General features: G+C 37.2%; 2 protein-coding genes across 2 annotated transcripts in view; one reads left to right on the top strand and one right to left on the bottom strand.

Annotated features, from left to right (window-relative positions):
* The window catches only part of Il1rapl1 (interleukin 1 receptor accessory protein like 1), a 1,285,879-nt gene that overhangs the window by 262,169 nt on the left and 1,001,812 nt on the right, over nt 1-21,898 (bottom strand). The gene's annotated exons all lie outside the window — the stretch shown is intronic.
* LOC102921978 (mitochondrial import inner membrane translocase subunit Tim23-like) lies at nt 18,776-19,554 on the top strand. The gene is made up of 2 exons (XM_006987533.3): nt 18,776-19,306; nt 19,459-19,554. Exons 1-2 carry the CDS (start codon nt 18,776-18,778, stop codon nt 19,552-19,554), a joined length of 627 nt encoding a protein of 208 aa, XP_006987595.1.

Raw genomic sequence — 21,898 nt, 5'->3', positions numbered from 1 at the left:
GTAGAAGAGTGTTTTCTTGATGTGACAAGACCGTCGCACTTCTGAACTTACAGCAGCTGTGGTTGTCTGCATAAGTTGGTCAGAATGTCAGCTTGGAGTATGGAGGAATCCCCAATCCTAGCTGAAAAGCTGTTAGTAGTTGCTAGCTTTTGGGGGAGACTCAGTTTTCTTTAAGGATGTGTCCACTGGCCAGTCACCTATGCTCCAGTGGATGGCCCTATACTTAGGAATAGATGGGCAGCACTAATTGGAATCAGTAGGCTATAAAAAGTAAATGAAAAGAATACACAAACTTGGCAGAAACTGAGGGTGGATCTGAAGTTGATCTCATTAATAAAAAATCAAAAAGTGTAGCTGAAGTTTTCCTGTGTCCAACCTGGTCCACAGCCACTCAAAAATATAGAATAGATAGAATATTTTCTTTAATTTTGCCAAATACAAATAGACTAGATAGACTAGATATTGTAGCTGTAATTTTTGTTGATAACTGTTTGTTATATGTAATTTTACTATGTTAAAGTTAAAACTTCCCTTTTTATTTAAACAGAAAAGGGGAAATGCTGTGTGATGATGCTTTTGTATACTGGTTTAATAAAATACTGATTGGGCCATAGGAAGGCAGGAAGTATAAGTGGGATAAGCAGATAAGGAGACTTCTAGGAAGAAGGCTGAGTGAGAAGACGACAGCCTGCCGATCAGGGATCAGCATGTAATGGCACACAGGTAAAGCCACAGAACATGTGGTGACATATAGATTAACAGAAATGGGATGCATTTAAATGTAAGAGATAGTCCATAATAAGCCTGAGCTAATGGCCAAGTAGTTTTAATTAAAATAAGCCTCTGTGTGTTTACTTGGGTCTGACCAGCTACAGACTAGGTAGGACACAGGAAAACATCCAGCTACAAAATAGAACATGAGACTACAGTCTGAATGGAGATATTACAGCAATTAAAGGAATACTTTTAGAATTATAACCATAATGGTAAGACTTTTCAACTTATAATTTTGTGTTTCTCCTCCCTGTTTACTGTGGCTCTTTGCTAGGCACTAGAGAAGTACAGTGGGCAATACAAATCAATATCTTTGTAATTCTGAAGTTTCAAGTCAAGTGAGGAAGATAGATATCAAGTACATAATTTTAGACCTACATGAGATTGTAATTATAATGGAGAGGAACAGGAATAACTTCATAGAACATTCTAAAAACAGGAAAGAGCATGTCTGAACAATTTACTTGGGGAAAGTGGATGTATGTTAAACCATGCATGGAGCTTAGTAGGAATGGAGGTAAGTAGACAAAGAGATTAGAGGAGACAAGTTATGTCAGACTTTATGTCCAGTATCAAGAATTTGGACTTTTATTTAGGTATGGTGGTATATGCCTTTAATCCCATCACCTGGGAAGCAGAAAGAGGGGGAATCTGTATGATGTTGAGGTGAGGCCAATCTGGTACATAGCAATTTTTGAGCCAGCCATGTCTACATATTGAGATACAACCTATCTCAAAAGAAGTTTGAAGTTTTTTGTGTTTTATTACAACTGCAATGGAAAGCCATAGAAAAGGTATTAAAAAGGTGATGGCATGGGCCATATTAAATTCTATGAAGGTCATTGTGGCTGTTCATAGCCAAATTTATTAGAGAGATCAAGTGTGGATGTGTAAGAACAATTAAAAACCAGCTTCAACATCCCTAATGAGATGCTGACAATAGCTAATGTGTTCATTATAGCTGTGAAGGAGATCAGTGAGCAAGTTTGGAATATATTGAGGAAGTACTGCCAATAGAACTCAGCAATTCATTAGATGTAATGGGTCAAATGTGCATTCTGTTCTATTGGTTTCAGAACTGGTAATTATAAGGAAGGCTTGAAAATCCCTTTATTTAACCATCTAGATTATATACAGAACATTAAACCAATTTCCGTTTATACCACACAGACATACACACACACACAGACACACACAGACACACACCGACAGACAGACAGACAGACAGACACACACACACACACATACACACACACACACACACACACACGCACACGCACATGCACACGCACACGCACATATGCATGTAGGCACATTTTGCCCAAAGAAAGCATAGTGGCAGAGTCTTATATTATCTGAAGAATACTGTTTAAGACAAAATTAAAGGATTAATAAGCAAATATGGATGCCTTGTTCTTGTTCTTTTACCTTTATTTATTTGTATAGTTCAATATACATCAGTATATAAATTACAGGTAATTAAACCTTTGAAACTGAATTTATTTATTTTTAAATAAGCAATCATGCTATATTATAGCTTGAGATCTGGTTAGAACTGTTTTCTCTCTATGTCACAGACAGGGCTAACATTTTCCCATTGTGACTTTGTAGGTGCTTGTCCTTTATTCCCTTAAGAGCCTTTGGTTTGGCTGCACAATGACAGACAGACAGAAGCAAGTTGTTAAATATTTCAGTTTTATGATAGTATATGACAAAGACCTATAACAAAACCCAAGATAACAGAAAATTTGGAACAGGGTTTCATTAAGAGCTATTTTTAGGTCTTTAGAAATCATGATGTATCTACAGTTGAGACATTTGTAACATAAAATAATTTATCTTTTCATTTTATGTTTTAATTTCAATATTTTTTTTATTATTCAGGTCCAATATACAAGTTAGTGAACTGCAAGTAACCATGAAAGTATTATCACTCCCTTATACATGTGGAATATAAGAGGTCATTGCTATTATTCTATCTGCAAAAAATAGAACGCCAGGGTGCAAGAAGTGAAAGCCATGACATAGAAAAGTTCCCAGTGAGATACTCTGTTGCTTCTTATTCAAAGAAATCCATGCTAATAAACTCAGTTGAGTAGCACCAGCTTTGGACAGCACACCAGAGTTCATGTGTGAAGGCTGACTTCTCTTTCAGGTAAGCCAACTTAGGCATGTCAGTACCTTTCTTGTTATGTACACTTGCTGATGAAATTGGGTTTATATTACTAGTCAGAACAATCTTACTGTGCTGTTATGGATGGTAGATGAACACTTTCAAAAACACAGTTCTGGAGCATGGCTTTCGCCGGAAGACATGGAGTAAGCAATTTTTTTTTTTTTTTTACTTTAAAACATTTGATTTGGGATAAGAAGGTCGGATATTGTGCTAAAATTGTGTTATTTTGTTCTATGACTGTACTTAAGTTCTCTTCCTGAGATTTTACTAGATTTCTAGAGGCAAGGGTTTGTCAGTCCCAGTGGTGAGATCATTTTGCCTTGTAGAAGACATTGGAATATGGCAGAGGATTACCTTTGTTTGCCCAACTAGGGAGATAATATTGGCATTCAGCAGGCAGAGACAGAGATGCTAAGTAGCCTACTGTATAGTGCAACCTCTTACAACCAAGAATCATTTAGGCCAAAATGTCAATAATTGAAAGTTTAAGCAATTGTCATCTAAGATATCTTTAAAAATTCTATAATTCTTAGGGGAAGACACCCAATAAATTATTCAAGGTAATACAGGATCATCTTAAATTTGCTAAAATAAATTTTATTTGAAATATAAAATAAATATTACTAACCACCATGAAATTTTCTTTGAATGCAGTGACTATGATTTAGCGATAAGAGAGAACCTCCATCACATTGGCCTGTGAGCATGTCTATGGGGCATTATTTAATTGCTAATTGATAAACGTCAGCCTAGGTCATAATGGACAGGGTCACCTCTGGACAGATAGTACTGGTTCACATAACAAAAAGTAACTGAAAGCTAGCCTGGAGGTAAGTCAGTAAGCATAGTTCTTCCACCATCGTGCCTCCTGATTATGGCCTTGAGTTCCTGCCCTGACTTCCCTTGACTTTGGACTGGAACCTACAATGTGAAATAAACCCTATGCTACCCAGGTTGCTTGTAGTCATGATGTTTATCAAAGCAATAGAAAGCAAATGCTGAAAGTCAAACTTCTCAGGTTTGTCTCATAGGCACAAATCACAGTGTAACATTGGGAAACCTCTCTATGAGTCAAACTTCTCTTATGTAAAATGTAATTATAATCAATTTTGTGTTTTAAATGAATCATTCAAAAAAGTCTCTTAGTGTGGTTTCTGGCACACATGCACACTAAGTCAATATTAGTTATTGCCATAGATTGTCCAGGGGTGAATTTTCATTAATTTTATTCCAGAGGATTTATTTACTCCAGCCATTCAGATTTATTGGTACACATAGGTTTTTGCTGATACCACATTTTGTTATGGTGCATACTCTTCCACCTGGATAAATTATCCTCACCATTGAGTCTCAAACTCAATGGTCCCTGAAGGAGCTCTGTCCATTTCTGAAACACATATATAACCAACTGTTCCCCATGCTGTGTCCCTAAAGACATCTATTCACACCATACTTTAAAAGTCTCTATCCACACCCACCTGTTATAGCCTGAAAGTTGGTCCCATCAAAATTCCTATCTTGAAATCTCAATGTCAAACTCTGTAGTATGAGGAAGTAAGCCTTTGAGAAGTGATTGGGTCATGCTGCCAGAGCTGTCATGAAAGGGAATATTGTCCACATAAAAGAGACACAGAAGAGAGCCATCTCTACTCTGTGAGGTCATATCAAGAAGGGCAATTTCTGTATCAGAAACTGGGCTGCTGCTAGATTACTGACCAATGCTTTAATCCAGGATTTGTCAGCCTTCAGAACTATAAGAAATAAACTATTGCTATTTACAAGCCATACCACTTACTGTAATTTATTATAGCCTTCTGAATAGACTAGGATACCATCATACTATATTATCATTCATATGTTCATAAACATATGCACAAATGGGCACACACAGTAGCTTTTGCAGCTGAAATGACATGCTGCCCTGAATGATATCTGTATGTATGTCACATTCAAACTGAGCCCTCTATAAAACTGTAAACTAGATCAAAACAAGGAAATCTCTTACTCCAGCAATAAAGAATAAAATTGAATTTGCAAGCTGAAATTAAATCTTTATAAATGGATGAGAACCTGAAGAGAAGAGAAGTCCCTTGTTTGACAGGATAAAATGATTGATGAAAAGCAGATCTCAGCAAGATCTATTTACAGCCAGTTCCAGGGTACTCTTGTTTCAAGTGTAGAAAATGCCTGGGTTCTAAAGAATTAACACAATAGATTCTATTTTCATTCTGATATTTACAATATATTAAAACTTTAAACAAAAATAACAGCTGTTTTTAATATGGTGTATGGGTTTTGTTTCAATGAAGACAAAATATTCTAGACAGTGAGTTTTGCATATGAATAGTGCTGCTTGCCAAATCTTTACATTACATTAATAAGCTTAGTATCATACTAGGCAGTTAAGATAAAATGTTAAGAAAATTGTTAGCTAAATAAGAGTACTCAACAATAATTTCTATATAACAAGCATGGTTGACTTCATCCACCACATAAAAAGTAAAGGAAAAAATAATTTTTATATTTATATGTTATGTGTATTTTAAAATGTGACCAGTGACAAGATTTATGAACAGGATTGCAATTATTCATGGAATAATTAAAAATGACTGTCACTCACTCTATTAGTATTATAAAATACTCTAAAAAAATTTAATGAAAAATAATTTATTTTAGCCTGTGGTTCCAGAAGTAGAGTCCCTAATGGTAGGGGGAACATTTTAACAGATATTAGAGCAGGAAACAGAGAGATCACATATTCAAATGCAAATAGAAAACAGAGAGAGTGGAATATAAGTGGGTCAAGGCTGGAAACTCTGAAAGCCAACTCCTTTGGACATACTTCTAGCAAGGCTGCATCACTTTCTCAAATAATGTTTCCAGTATCTGAGCCTATTGTGGAAACTTCTCATTAAATACACCACACGTACTTGTTATCCATAGAATGTCGAAAATATCAAGCATGGCAGGTCCAGTTTAATTTACAATGGTGTCAGATTAGCAAATAGAGTGTTATAATTGTTGCTTAAATTCAATGAAGACTTATTGACAGTTTATTTTTCTTCTAGCATTTTATAAAATGCTAGGAACCAGTTTCCTAATATCAAAAGGAGATTATTATGTACCAAAGGTAGATTTAACAGAAATATAAAGATTTATTTCTCTTCCAAAGATATATGGGCATATGAATGAAGAGATACTTCATTAGGCATGAATCCATAATAAAAAGGAAAACAAGGCAGAAAAAAAGAAAATAGAATATATAACCTAGAAATTACTATATAGTAACTCACTTAAAAGATTTGAATGGGAGCCGGGCGGTGGTGGCGCACGCCTTTAATCCCAGCACTCGGGAGGCAGAGCCAGGTGGATCTCTGTGAGTTCGAGGCCAGCCTGGGCTACCAAGTGAGTTCCAGGAAAGGCGCAAAGCTACACAGAGAAACCCTGTCTTGAAAAACCAAAAAAAAAAAAAAAAAAAAAAAAAAAGATTTGAATGGGGATCCTAGCTTTTAATGTTTATGTGTATGTATAGTGTATGAAACTAGGAAAAGGACCACAAAAGGGAAAAAGGTGTTGAGGAAGGAGATTGTAATAGGACCCTTGTGAAATGAAAGAGAAATGCTACTGGGAATGGAAGGGTACAGCACAGAAAATGGATGAGGTGGGAAGGAGAATCAGCAAGAAGAAAATTTTATTGAAATACCACAATGAAACATAATGTTTTGTATACTAATTAGCAATACTCTTACAAGCTAAAAATTCTGACAAAACAAACAAACAAAACAACCAAAACCAAAACCCCAAATCACCTGAACCTTGATCCCTCAAAGATTGAAGCAAAGATGCAACTGGATTATTATAGTAGAACTCCTGAAAGGCTCAAGAATTGATGAGAGCAGTTGTCTATGGAGGGTGCAGTGGAAGAAGAGTGGAAGCAAGAGGGATGGAACATTTAAGAATCAGTTGGCTACTAGTCCCCCTCTCTCTTTTGGCAGAGGCTATTCATTTATTTTTCTGTACAGGCTGAATGAGCCTCTGCAATACAAGACATGCAGTGAAGCTGACAATACATTTTTATGCTACATGCGGAATTCTTCACATTGCTCAGATGCAGTCTGGAAGAAGACAAGAGGACCATTCTTTGTGAATCTGATCAATACAAGATCAAAGTCAGCAAAGACTCAGGAAAGGTTTTCCCAAACGAACTAGAAAAACAAACTATGATGCCTATAGCCAATTAGACTGTGAAAAGCTGCCAAGCACCTTTTAAAATATTTTACACTTAATGCTGAGCAATTAAGGGCAACTAAAAAATGTGAGAAGCCTTGAATTTGAGCCAGACTTAAATATGTATCCAAACAATAATGGAAGATTGAGGAACCAATTGTTATAACAAGAGAAAGAAACTTCCCCAAACAAAGCAAAACAAACAAACAAAATATTAGTAATAGGATTGGGAGAAAGTTAGGCCATGTGCCCCAAAGTAGAAGGTGACAGAGATGGAAAGTTAGTATACTTAATTGCTCAACTTTAATTAGTGCTTCTGTATTCATACGTGATGGATAGAGAAAAGAAAGACAGGAAATGCAGAACTGTGTAGTAGGAGTTGGAATTTGAAACCAAATCATATCTTCATTTATAATAATGGAAAATCATTGAAATGGAGTACCAAATAAATTTTAATCAATACTAGAAAACCATTTATAGTTCAGGCAAGTTATTTTGAGACATAGAAGTAAACACTCAGTGTTAGCTGCAAGTACTGCTTATAGTTATTTTGGAACATGGTATAAGGGTAGATGGAAAAACTACATTTTATGTATGACATCTTTCATAATAAGAGTCCAAAATAGATTCATATATAACTACTTTTTAAAATTATTTATTTATTTGTATTTTATGTACATTAGTCTTTTGCCTGCATGAATGTTTGTGTGTGTGTCATATCCCCTGGAACAGGAGTCACAGACAGTTGTAAGTTGCCAGGTGGGTGCTGGGGATTGAACCCAGGTCCATTGGAAGAGCAGCCAGTATTCTTAACCACTGAACCATCTCTCCAGCTCCTCACATATAACTGTTATTAACTTATTTTGTGTCACTTGAACTATCAGTAAAATAGAAAACACACATATTAATGACCATGTTGCATTATCAAGTAAAAGAAAATATAATCACATGCTTAATAGTATTCATTATCATATTTTATTTTAGTGTAGAATAAATAAAAGATATTATGTTTACAGTTTTCCTGAGAAGTAGAATATGATCAGTAACTGTTGTCCTAGATTTCAGTTGCTCTATGATACAAAATTTGGAAATACTGCCCTATGGGTACAACATAGTGAATATTAAAAGAAATATAAAATTGAGTTAATTACATTTAAATGGCTAGTATTTTCTCTGAGAAAGGCTCTAAGGTTTCCATTTAGCAATCCCTTTAAGAAGCAACATATTAAATTTGTTAGAGATACTGAACTAGTATCTTTACTTTTAAGAGAAGATCATTTGGAGTTATGGAGATGGCTCACTGGGTAAGAATATTAGTTACATAAGGATGGGCTTTGAGTTAGGATCCTGAGCACAGTAAAAGTCCAGACATGGATGCATGCAATTGCAATCACAGTTCTGGGTAGATACATCAGACAAAGGTTACTGGGGCTTGATGTCCATCTAGTCCAGCAGATGAACACGAGTTCAGTGAAAGGCCATCTCTCAAGGTATTAGGGTGGAGAACAGAAGACAAATGATGATCTTTTCTGACATCTGCACACATACATAATAAATAAATACACACACACACACACACACACACACACACACACACACACACACACACACACTGTAAGAATGATAAGTGGTGCCAGTTACCAGTGCTGGTTACTGTGTGGAAAGGTCATGACAAACCCCAGTATCAGTATCAGAGCTTTATTAGGAGAAAGAGGGCTGTGGGGGAACAAGAGAACCAGGCCTGGGTAAGGAGCACATGCAGAGAGAGAGTAAGATGGTGGGGGGGGGCGGGGGAAGAAAGAACAGAACACAGAGAATGGGTCTGAGTCACTGTTCTTTAAGGCACAGGTATGCTTATGGAGCTATGCCATGCATGCCCAGATTGTGTGACCACGCCATGCATCTGTAATCACCAGTGCACATTGATGACATAAAATGCAAGAGCCCTTGTCTAACTCCTGAAGTGCACATGTACATTCATGCAGCTGGAGTGCAGCAGAATCCCAGCACACACACACACACACACACACACACACACACACACACACACACACACACACACACAAAATGGCAAATTGATGACTTTATGATTATTTACTTATTTGTCTGTTTATTTAAATATTTCAACTGATTCAAAAGTCCTAAATGTCTTGGAATTACTGACATTCAACAGAACTTACTTTATATTTTTATGAAGAGAGCCCACATTACTCTTTACTTCCTGAATATATTGAGCAAACCCTTAAAATCCCACACCCATGGACAAATACGATGCCCTTTTGTTTCAAATCACACTTGGTCACTTGATGACCAAAACAGCAGGATGAAATTCTCTTAAATGAGCTGGAAAATAGAAGTTCCTCAAACACTCAGGAATCAACATAGCATGGGAAGACAGACGATGGAGGAAAAAAAAAAGAAAAACTCTAAAATTTGCAAGCCAGTCCCAAGTATTTAAATACATACAGTTCTAGATAATTACCAAATATCTGTCTATTTTTATGAAATAACTGTGAAAATGTTTGACTCAATTAACTTTTACTATTTTCTTATATAATATCCATTCTTTAAAATTTTGGTTATATTCTTTGCAGTTACTAAATAGTATCTTCTTTTCTTGGGAAGCCTGAAAAGAAAATGAAACAGAAAAAAGGCATATTCTCTGGTAGTACATTACCATAATATGGTATATTTATGAATGAGTACTTTTGAATGTCTGTAAACTCATCTGTGAAAATAATCAGGAGAATTTTAATGAGATTGTAAAATTATGTTTACAAATAAATAACATAAAACTGAAAACATTTGCAAGCTTATAAGACTATGTGTGTAAAATGAATGAAAAAATTTCTTAATAAAAAAGGACTATGAAATGAATTGATATGGTTTTATCCTAAAAAGACTCTTAAAATCCTTTTGTTCTTAGGGGCCCATTAGTAAATGTTTAAAAAATCCATTAAATATGCAGAGGGAACAATATAATTTCAGAAACATTGCAACCCGTGGTAGTTTGAATGAGAATGTCTCATATATTTGAGTGCTTGTTCCATAGTTGGTGGAACTGTTTGGGAAGGATTAAGAAGTGTGACTTTGTTGAAGGACATGTGTTTCTATTGATAGGTTTTGAGATTTCAAAAGCCCATGTCATTATCAGTTCTCTCTCTCTCTATTTATCCCTCTCTCTCTGTTTTTGTGGTGTGTGTGTGTGTGTGTGTGTGTGTGTGTGTGTGTGTGTGTGTGTGCCGCATGCTTATGGACCAGAATGTAAGCTTTCACCCACCACTGCAGGGTTATGCCTCCCTGCTGTCACTCTCCCTTCCATGATGGTCATAGGACGATGAGGCCCCCAAATAAATACTTTCTTTTTTAAAAGTTGCCTTGGTCAAGGTGTCTCTTCATGGAAATAGAAAAGTAACTAAGATGAACCCAAACCTCATCAATAATTCACTGAAGATAATCTATCAGTTTGTTACTCCAGGAGGAAGTATAAAACATATCTTTTCTTAAAGAAGAAAATAAACACTCAGAAATTAGTAAACTCTATCTTATTTAATTATTCTGATAATAATTGAGTCATAAAAATAAAATAACTTATCTATAACACAATTAAGTATTTCCTGCATTACTTCTGTAAAAGCATCACTGAAACACATACACATACACACACACACACACATACACACATACAAACAATGAGAGAGACAGAGACAGAGACAGAGACAGAGGGATAGAGAGACAGAAAGACAGACAGACAGATTAAACAGACAGACAGACAAACACACAGACAGAGACAGAGAACCCTGATAAACGATGAATAACAATTCACTGTTCAGTTACCTTATGGACTTTAAGAATAAGGTTTTAGCCGGGCGGTGGTGGCGCACGCCTTTAATCCCAGCACTCGGGAGGCAGAGCCAGGTGGATCTCTGTGAGTTCGAGGCCAGCCTGGGCTACCAAGTGAGTTCCAGGAAAGGCGCAAAGCTACACAGAGAAACCCTGTCTCCAAAAACCAAAAAAAAAAAAAAAAAAAAAAAAAAAGAATAAGGTTTTATAAATGTAGTAGAATTTGTAAAAGATACTGTTCTTAGCTATCTTATTGTTGGGGATTTACTGTTAAAACAATGTAGATATTAGCAAATAAGCCTCTTAGAATACCTGTAAAAATTTGATTCAAATTAATATTATCTGAGAATTTATAATAGACTTTGGGATTTTTGACATTAACGCCCCAGAACCATTCAGAGATGGCAAAGCCCTTAAGTCTATATTTGTGAGCTCTAGAGTAGTAAAAATAACAAGCTATCCAATTTACAGAAAATTTCTATAGTAACCACAGGAAACCAAATACAGATAGCAAAATAATTTTTGAATAGGGTAAAAGACTCACATTCTTGTCGAATTCCCATGATATTTGGAGAAGTGTCTTCTCTCTTCACTTCATCTGCCTGCTAATTCCTCAGCATACAAGCTACCATTATGAAGGGTTGTCAGAGCCTTATTTCGAGCCACTATGTCTGAGTTGTAGAGTCTGCCTTCCTTAAAACTAACAATCCTACTACTAATAACCCATATGTGCATGTTAACTCCTTCATACACATAGAAAACATTCATAAAGCACAAAGATGATGAAAATTGCTAAGAAAACATCAGACTTATCTGATTAGAAGAGATAGATATTAAGATAGATGATGGACAGATAGATGGTAGGTAGATAGATAGATAGATGATAGATGGATGGATGGATAGATAGATAGATAGATAGATAGATAGATAGATAGATAGATAGACATATAGAATAGTTGATTAGGGCTGAGGAGATAGCTCTGTAGCATTAACACTTTTACTAGGCAAATTTTGAGGACTGGTATTTGTATCCTCAGAACCCCTTTCATGCCGGGTAGTATGTTGGTTTGATCATAAATGCCTGCCATAGTCTCTGATATACGAATGATTAATTCTCAGTTGGTCGTCCTGTTTGGGGAGCTGTTGGAGATGTCCTTACTAGAAGAAGTATGTCACTGGGGGTAGGTTTTGAAAGTATAGACTCTCAGCATTGTGAGCTTGCTCTTTCCTGTTGCCTGCTTGTCGTTGAAGATGTAGCTGCTGTCATGACTAGTGTTTGCTGTTACACTTTTCTGCCATAATGGTGATAGAATCTCACCCCTTTGAAACTGGAAATCTCAAATTAATCCTTCTTTCTCTAAGTTATGTTGGTCATGAGGTTTTATTACAGTAGTCAAAAAGTAACTAATATGGTAGCTATGCTGAGTCCTCTGTAATCCCAGTGCTCTAGAGATGGAACCGGGGATCCATGGAGCAAGTTGGCTACCTAGACCAGCTGAACCAGTGAGCTACAGGTTCAAGGAGACAATCTGACTTAGAAAATAAAGTGAACAGAGATCCAGCAAGATTCAACATTTGGCCCAAATACACAGGCAGGCAGGCAGGCAGACAGACAGACAGACAGACAGATACACACACACACACACACACACACACACACACACACACACACACACACACACACACTCTAGCATGCATACTTGTGCTTAAATATTTGAACATGCATGTGTGTATCATACAAATGTACTTAAAACAAATACATATGCTATTTCAAAACCTGACTGATTATCAAATTGAATACAAACTTTGTTCTGCATTTGAGGACTGAATTGATTATTATTCTAATGAGCTGTGAGAATTATAGTTTAATCTCATATCTAGGAAATTATTCTTTCTTTCTTTTCTTTTCTTTTTTTTTTTTTTTTTGGTTTTTTGAGACAGGATTTCTCTGCCTCTGCCTCCCTAGTGCTGGGATTAAAGGCGTGCACCACCCTGCCTGGCTTTTTTGTTTGTTTGTTTGTTTGTGTTTGAGTCAGGGTTTCTCTGTGTAGCTTTGTGCCTTTCCTGGAACTCACTCTGTAGCACAGGCTGGCCTCGAACTCATAAAGATCTGTCTGCCTCTGTCTCCCGAGTGCTGGGATTTTGTGCACTACTGCTGCCCGGCAAGGAAATTATTCTGACAGAACATAATAAAGTCAGTTTCCATTTTGATTTCAACATTATATTATTATGCTATAAGTACAAATATGTTGAATCTATTGGTCAATGACATTTAATTTGTGAATATGAGCCATTATTTTTACTTTTTTGCAGTTCTGGAAATAGAACCTAGGGCCCCATCCATGTCAAGAAAGCACTCTCCCACTAAGCTACAACCTCTGGTCATTCTTTCATCCTCATTTTCATAATCGATGGATGTTTCCTGATACAATGGAGGCTTACACCTAGTAAAGGTCATGGCATAGGAAAAATTGCAAATTATTTTCTTAGGTTAATGCAGCATACATTTACATAACAAAGCACTTCTATGTCTATGTGAAGCTTATCAAGTTCTTCACCATGAAACTATATTTACAAGCCATGGATAAGGCATACTCTAAATGTCATAAAATATCACAAGTCCAATTTAACTTATCAGTTAACATTAATTTTGCTGCAACTGTTACAGGTTCTCTAAGTGGATAATTTACTAATGTCTACACAGTTTTTAAGTTTTAGATGCTCAAACAATCATTAGCTGGCTTTAAATTACTTATCTATATATAGTCAGGTAATTATATTTGGAAAGAAAATGTGCATCCTAAATTAACAAAGGCCATCTTTGTGTATAGGGAATTAATAGTCACAGTAAATTGACAAGTCAATTATTAGTTTTATTTTGTCTATTTTAAGCAGGGAAATGAGAGCACTTGCTTTGTGCTTTCTGTTTAAGAAGGGCTTATAACTAGCTGCTTTTTAAGGAGGAAAAACTCTGATGAGCTGACTCTTCTATCAGCTTTTCTCACATTAACTTTTGCAGCTCACAAGACATTCTGTTCATGAACATTCTAAGTACTTCCATTTTCCTAAGTGCCTTGAAAAGAAATTTCATGCTTCAAGATCAGTGTAAGTAGAAAAGTGTCTGTTAAAATGTACTTGAGAGATCAGAAGTACAAAAAAATTGGAGTAAGAAAATAGGAGGCAGAGATGAACAGAAGTAGATCCAAGAGACATGTAGCAGAATAGATGGGGTGTGAGTGCACAACAATCTGGGACACTGTTGATCTAAATGCTTATGTCTCCTTATCGTTTTGACTTCAAAACCTAGTCACCAAAGTATTAGGAGGTGGAGTCATTGAAAAGTGATACAGTTATAAGGACGTGACCTTTGTTAGGATTAATTCCCTTATTATCAAGGTCCTGGAGTGCTGAAGTAAGTCCCTGAACACAAGAGGACACAGGCAGAAGGCTGTATCACTTGATGAAACAGGCTGCTCTCACCATGCCTGAAATCTGCTGGTGCCTTGATTTTAGACTTTCTAACATTCAGAATGGTGAAAAATAAATTTCTTGTGTTTATGAATTCCCTTTATAAAGTGCTTTGCTTTAGCAGCTCAGACTGGTTAAGATAGAAATGTTTCAAGGTCAAGTTGGTATTCAACTGAATAATTTTTAGATGTTTTATTTGATGAGCAACAGAATCCGTTAACAATAGAATAAAATAAAAATCAAAACAATTGAGATTTTTTTTTACTGTTACAATTCAGTCATAGATTCCAGAGGATGACTCACAATTGCCACTCAACACAGAAGGAAAACAACAGTGAATATTCTATTCTCTAGAAATGTCCGAAGAATTGGAGCACATAAACTTTAGACAGAGTCTGTAAAATGCAGGCATTATATACACTGCAGTTTATGGATATGATAAGATGAAATTCGTGTTACAGTAGGTTGTTGGAAAGATAAAATAACACAACACATAAAAATGCCTTGCAAATGTAAGATTCTCCATGATCAATGAGAAATCAGGGTCACTAATCAAGAAAAGCTGCACCCACAGATGCTGATTAAAAAGCTCATTTAAATGATAGTTGACATTCAATCAGGGCTGAAAGTGTAAAGGACAAAAAGTCATGGCTTCTTCTTGAGGAATAGGGAGTACAAATACAAAGGTCAACTGAGATAATAATGTAAATTCCTTGTGAGGAGGAATCTGCCCATTTGTACCTCAATGTATGTACTTTATACAGTCCTAGGAATTGAACCTAGGATCTTGCTCATGTTAAACCACAAACAGCCTTCTTTTTATTTGAGAGAGAGTCTCACTAAATTACTCAGGCTAGACTGGAACTCACCCTGTAGCTTAGGTTGTCCTTAACCTTGTGGTTCTCCTGCCATCGATTCTAGGGTAGCAGGGATTACAGTCCTGTACTACTGGGTTTTGCTTGTCTGTCCGTCTGTCTGATGTCTACCTATTTCCTTATCTATCCAGTTTTAACCAGATCTTGTACCAGGTAGATACTTAATAGCAAAGTAGCAAATGGGACTAGCAAAACAATTTATCATTCAGGGCACTGAGATTGTGATGTCTACCAGGCTAAACTTCAAACTCCAGGTTCCAGTTAACTTTCTACCCTTGACCAGGTTCCTAGCTGACCTGTGAAATGTAACTGTTCTTTTAACCCCTATTTATTTTTCCAAAGTCAACCTATTGCTCTATTGTGACCTTCAATATCCAGCTGATCTTTCCTCCTCTGTCCAATCTGGACTTGATTTATTGCTAGGCTTCCTTAGCTGGGCTCCTGAGATTTTCTCTATCTGTCTCTCTCATCCATGAAGGAGAATCTTGAATCATTTCTTGAAATAAAATAAATCTAGCTGTTTTATTGTGTTTTACTCCATTAGTCTATAGTATACACTATTCTGTAGTATACAGCTAGAGAAAAGAGTAAGTTATAAATGCTATTTTTTATTTATGAGCATTAAAACTCAGTGAATGAACTAGTCATTCATATGTTTCTCTGAATCATATATGGACTTGGGAATATGATAATATTCCAATTTGTTCAATAGACGTTCCAAGCACAATAAAGGAAAATGATATACAATGAGAGAGATGTTATAATGGGCACACACACACACACACACACACACACACACACACACGCACACGCACACACGCACACGCACGCACACATACACATACACACACATGAGAGGAGAGGGAGACAGAGAGAGATAGAGAGATATATAGAGACAGAGACACAAATGTATCTATATCTATCTATCATCTGTCTATGTATCTGTCTTATATCTGTCTAGATATTTTGTATAGATAGAAATATATTATATATAGAAATATATATATATATACATATATATACACACACACATATATATAGAGAGAGAGACAGAGAGAGAAAGAGAGAGAGAGAGAGAGAGAGAGAGAGAGAGAGAAAGAGGCAGGCAGACAGGCAGACAGAGGAGAGAGAGAGAATATGAAAGAGGGGGAGGTGTCTACAAGGGCTTGACAGGGAATGTTTAAGTCTGCCTAATGGGAACAGAAACAGGAGGGACGGCATCACAGAGGTGGTACTGAGCTGTGGGTTAAAATGTGTGTACACAAGAATGAGGAAGGCATAGAGGTATTGTGGTGGTTGGAATAGAAATGCCCCCCATAGAGGCTTTGCCCTGGAGGAGGTGGGAATGGGGGTGGGCTGGGAGGAAGGGGAGAGGGGCGGGAGGGGGTGAACAAGGGAATCAGTGGCTGATATGTAGAACTGAATTGTATTGTAAAATAAAATAAAATTAAAAAATAAGAAATGGCCCCCATAGACTCATGTGCTTGAATGCTTGGCCTATAAGAAGTGGCACTATTAGAAGGTATGGCCTTGTTGGAGTAGGTTTGGCTTTGTTGGAAGAAGTGTGTCACTATGGGGGCAGGCTTTGGAGTCTCATATGCTCAAGCCCAGGCTCAGTGGCACACAGTTCTTCTTCCTGATGTCTGCTGATCCAGATGTAGAAGTCTAAGTTCCTTCTCCAGTACCATGTTTGCCTGTGTGCCACCATGTTTCCCACCATAATGATAATGGACTAAACCTCTGAACTATAAGCCAGCCCCAAATAAGTGCTTTCCTTTAAAAGAGTTGCCATGGTCATGGTATCTCACAGAAATAAAATAAAATCCCAACTAAGACAGACATAGACTATGTAAGATTATAGAATGATGAAGGTCATGGTAAGGTTAGGAATGATTGACCAATGGTGTGAGCTAACAGGGCTGTCAAAGAAACTATGAAGATTAAAACAACAACAACAACAAAAACAAACAAACAAACAAACAAAAAAACACCATGATCTGATCCTGCAAGGTCTTGCTTATATATTCTAGGCAGCAGGTAAACACACACTATTCACAGTAGAGACATTGGTATTACTTCAATTTATAAAGAGGACTTTCTTATTAAATCAAACTGCAAATTTCACAAATTGACTCTTCAATTTTTGCTAAAATGGGCTAAATATCCAAAAGCCTACTATAAAGGATTTTTAATTTCTATTGACCCAAGCCTTTACCCTGATTGCCAAAAGAGGAATGATGATCACATTAAGTTCATGAAACCCACTACATAGAGGCTGGAACTGATAAGGTAAAGATACTCATTGACTACTTTCTTGGTATGCCCTTCCAATTAAATTGGGTTATTCCATTTCTCAAGTAAAGGGATTCAGGAGCAAGGCCATATCTATATAGAAATTTTGTAGAGTAAGGAAAGTACCAAGCAGACCTGGTGATGCAGGCCTGTAATCCAGCTGACAGGCCATGGCAGGAAAGCTGCAAATTCACGGCCTGCCTGGGTTACAGGCAGCATTCAAAGAATTCTGTGTGTCTTACAGTCAATTGGTTTAATTTCTGAAATGTGTTTTTTAAAATTACTTGTGAAAATGTCTACTGGAATAGTTTATAGATGCTTCTACTTTTCTTAACAACTGTGTGGGAAGAAAATAATCATAACTCTGTCTCTGTTGCCAGATTCCTAAAGAACATTTGATTGCTGGATTTTACCTCTAGGGTCCTTGTATCATCTGATGGAATGTTTCTCCCTTCATGATTAATTTCATTTTTCCCCCTAAGCTCCTTGGTTCTGAGAAGATGGATATTAGTTTTCTTATACACATTGCAGATCAATTTGTACCATGTTCCAATCTGCAGCACGATGGCAGATTCATACATGATGGTAGATTTACATTCTATGATAGTCTTTGTGAGCAATACTGTTAGTTTACATTATTTTTAAGATAGCTCCACAGAGAATATGCATTTTCTTATATAAACACTGGATTTTCCAATAAAGGCATCATACTATGACCACTAGACTCAAACTACCCATAGACATGTTTTATTTAGCTCATATTTTGGTAAAATATGTAGGACATATTTTCCCTCAAATCATTGTGGTCTCAGTCTTTCATCACAGTATTATACCTGACCTCATTTAACTTACTTATATAAAGTTGACTCTGATTCACACTCTGCCACTCCCATATTACAGAAAATGTACTTTCTTCCACAAATTACAGTTGGCAACTAAGAATACAATGTTTGGTTTGCAACTGAAATTAAGTTTAAGGTTAAGAAATAGCATACTACGAGCATGTGAAGGTGGCAGTAGCAACGTGGGTCTTCCCACCGTGGCTGTGGGGACCATGGCAGAGCACAGGACCTTAGCCTGAGGTGGTGGTGGGAAGCCCACCGCAGTTTGCTGTGACATCATGGAGGGTGGCAGGGCAAGTGGCAACAAAACCACCAGCAGGTTAGCTGGCTTCTTAGGAGCAGGAGGAGCTGGTTACTTGCAGGCTGACTTGGCCGGCATTCTCCTAACTGGCATAAACCCCCTGTTTCCATATTTAAATGTTGATCCACGCTATCTTGTTCATGATAACAATGAGTTCATTTTGCCAACTGGAGCTAACAAAACCCGAGGCAGATTTGAGCTAGCCTTCTCTACCATTGGAGAATGTTGCATGACAGGGGTTGCAATTGGGGCAATGAATGGTCTTCGGTTAGGACTAAAGGAAACTCAGAGCATGGCCTGGTCCAAACCAAGAAATGTACAGATTTTGAATATGGTCACTAGGAAAGGGGCACTTTGGGCTAATATTCTAGGCTCTCTGGCTTTGCTCTATAGTGCATTTGGTGTTATCATTGAGAAAACACAGGGTTCAGATGATAATGTCAACCCAGTAGCAGCGGGAACCATGATGGGAATGTCGTATAAATGTACAGGTGGAGCCGGGCAGTTGGTGGAGCACACCTTTAATCCAAGCACTAGGGAGGCAGAGGAAGGTGAATCTCTGTGAGTTTGAGGCCAGCCTGGTCTACAGAGTGAGTTCCAGGAAAGGCTCCAAAGCCACACAGACCCTGTCTCAAAAAACCTCAAAAAAAAAATGTACAGGTGATCTGCCTGGCAGCATTGACCCTCACCAGTCTCTATGCACTGTATAATAACTGGAAGCACACGAATGGTTCACTGCTCCGACAGTCACTCTGAATATTTTTGCCACTTCAGGGCTGGGGGACACTTCCTAGTCATCCAGATTGATTGCCAAGTCAGTCTGGAGTTGCTTTCTCTCTTGTACTGGCAATTACTTTGGACAATTGGAGACTCGGATGTGCTGTGAGGAAGATCATGGATGGTTAGCTTGCACTGCACTGCACTGCTTGCCCTTAGTGAGTGGAAACCAAATTCCTTGGTGGCTCACTGAGTATGCATTCTCTTTTCCCTTGGAGATGATCTTGTACCTGTTTTCTCTCCTAGCCCCAAACTGGAAAATCACTTACTCTCCAAATTCAGGCCAGACTTATTTTCAACACTCTTATCACCATGTTTATCATTTAAAAATCTAAAACTACTGTTGCCTTGTTGTTCCAAATAAAGGGTGAAAATAGAACCGCCCCCCACCCCAAGAAATAGCCAGACAAATCCGAGCAGTGCAGGTCTGGATCTGAGACTAATGTACCACCAAGGATGGGATGTATCAGTTGGAGAGATAGCTGTCAATAGACTTCTTGCTTTGAAAACATGAGTACATGACTTCAATTCCCAGAATGCACAGCAAAAATGAGCATGGTGGTGTTTTTTTTTTTTTTTTTTTTTTTTTTTTTTTTTTTTTTTTTTTTTTTTTTGTAATGCTCGTTCTGGGAGACAGATTCAAGGTAGAGATCAGGGGCTCAGTGGTTAGTTAGCCAGCCTACTGTACATTGTGAACTCCAAGCTAGTTTGATGCCCTGTAACAAATAAATGGTGGATGGGACCTTGATAATAGCACCTGAAGTTGTTCTGTGGCTACCACACTTACACACATGCATGTGCATGCATTTAGATATGCATAATACAAAAGCATAGAATGTCAGAATTTGTTGGTGAGAGAAGCAAAGGGCTTATAGTCTAAGAAAATTAAAAATCACTCAAAATGAATCATATGCCTAGTTCTGCCCTTATCAGGTTATGAAAGAGACATAAAGATTGTAGGTAAACAAATAAGATATAGATTAATCAAAGATGACAAGTATATCAGATACTAAATGTCAAAGAAAAGCTAGATCCCATGATAATTATTGGTTCTTAACTTAACCTTCTTCTGGTACAAGCCCTATACTCCTACATGTATATACTTGCACAAAATATAGGCATACAGTAGTTATCAAGCCTAGATCTTACTCCTGACGCTCTAGTAGTTTGTCCAAAATTTCTATCTATAACCCAATCTAGGCCAATCAGAGTTTCCCTCTGGGATTTCTATGTTGAGTTAGACTTCTAAACCCATGTTTCCTCCTATTATGAAGTTAGCTAACATATTTTCTCTCCACATCAGTTTACCACCCTGAAGAGTAAGAGTCCACCTATATAAAAATGATGTTCTACAGAAATGGAAAAAGACAGAACATGCTCGCTACAGTGCTTCTTGTGATCTTCAATCCTCATGATTTTAAATGATTTGCCGCTTATGACCATGACAATGACTATGAAATATCAGAACCTGTCACACTTCAAATTCAAATTGCTTAGTAGAGCTGAATAAAATCCTCCTGTTACCTCTTTCCTTAAAAATACCAAGTTACAAAGGCAAAGTTTACACACCAAACTATCTTCAGAACATCTAATTAAATATGATGAGCGATCACAGTGCCTACTTTCAGTAAAATGAAGTAAAAAACAATGCATTGTAAGAGGTGGGAAGGAATGACTTGTTCCTATCACTTCTAATCCAAGTCTAAGCAGCAAACCTTGGACTCCACTTTGGGAAAAGTGAAGAAAATTAAACTATCAGCCTTTTACCTGATCAATATCAAATCTATCTCAGGAAAGTCTAGCACTGGGCAAAAGGAAAGGCAAAGAAAGAGAAGGGAAAGGGAAGAAGAAGGAGGAGGAGGAGGAGGAGGAGGAGGAGGAGGAGGAGGAGGAGGAGAAGGAGAAGAAGAAGAAGAAGAAGAAGAAGAAGAAGAAGAAGAAGAAGAAGAAGAAGAAGAAGAAGAAGAAGAAGAAGAAGAAGAAGAAGGGAGGGCAGAAGAGAAGGGATAGTTGGGGACAGATGGGAAGGGAGGGAAGGAGAAAAAAGGCAAAGGCAAAGCTAGCCAGTGAAAGTCAGCCAATAGCCAGGTAGTGGTGGTGCACTCCATTAATCCCAGCACTGGGGAGGCAGAGGCAGGTGGATATCTGTGAGTTTGAGGCCAGCTTGGTCTGCAGAGTAAGTTCCAGCACAGCCAGGGCTACACAAAGAAACCATGTCTCAAAAAAAAAAAAAAAAAGCCAATAACAAGATTTCTAAGTTAACCATTTCTTGAAGTAATTTTTTTTTTAGGTATAAATAAACTCTGTCTGTTCTCCTCCTCCC

The sequence above is a fragment of the Peromyscus maniculatus genome, chromosome X, assembly GCF_049852395.1.
Source record: "Peromyscus maniculatus bairdii isolate BWxNUB_F1_BW_parent chromosome X, HU_Pman_BW_mat_3.1, whole genome shotgun sequence".
Taxonomy (NCBI): domain Eukaryota; kingdom Metazoa; phylum Chordata; class Mammalia; order Rodentia; family Cricetidae; genus Peromyscus; species Peromyscus maniculatus.
This window is presented reverse-complemented; position numbering and strand designations above follow the sequence as displayed.

Bases quoted from the DNA above. Each gene is read 5' to 3' on its own strand.
- LOC102921978 (XM_006987533.3), top strand. From the start codon at position 18,776: ATGGAGGGTGGCAGGGCAAGTGGCAACAAAACCACCAGCAGGTTAGCT. The intron at 19,307-19,458 runs GTGGAGCACACC...AAAAATGTACAG, and splicing joins CAGGTGGAGCCGGGCAGTTG to GTGATCTGCCTGGCAGCATT.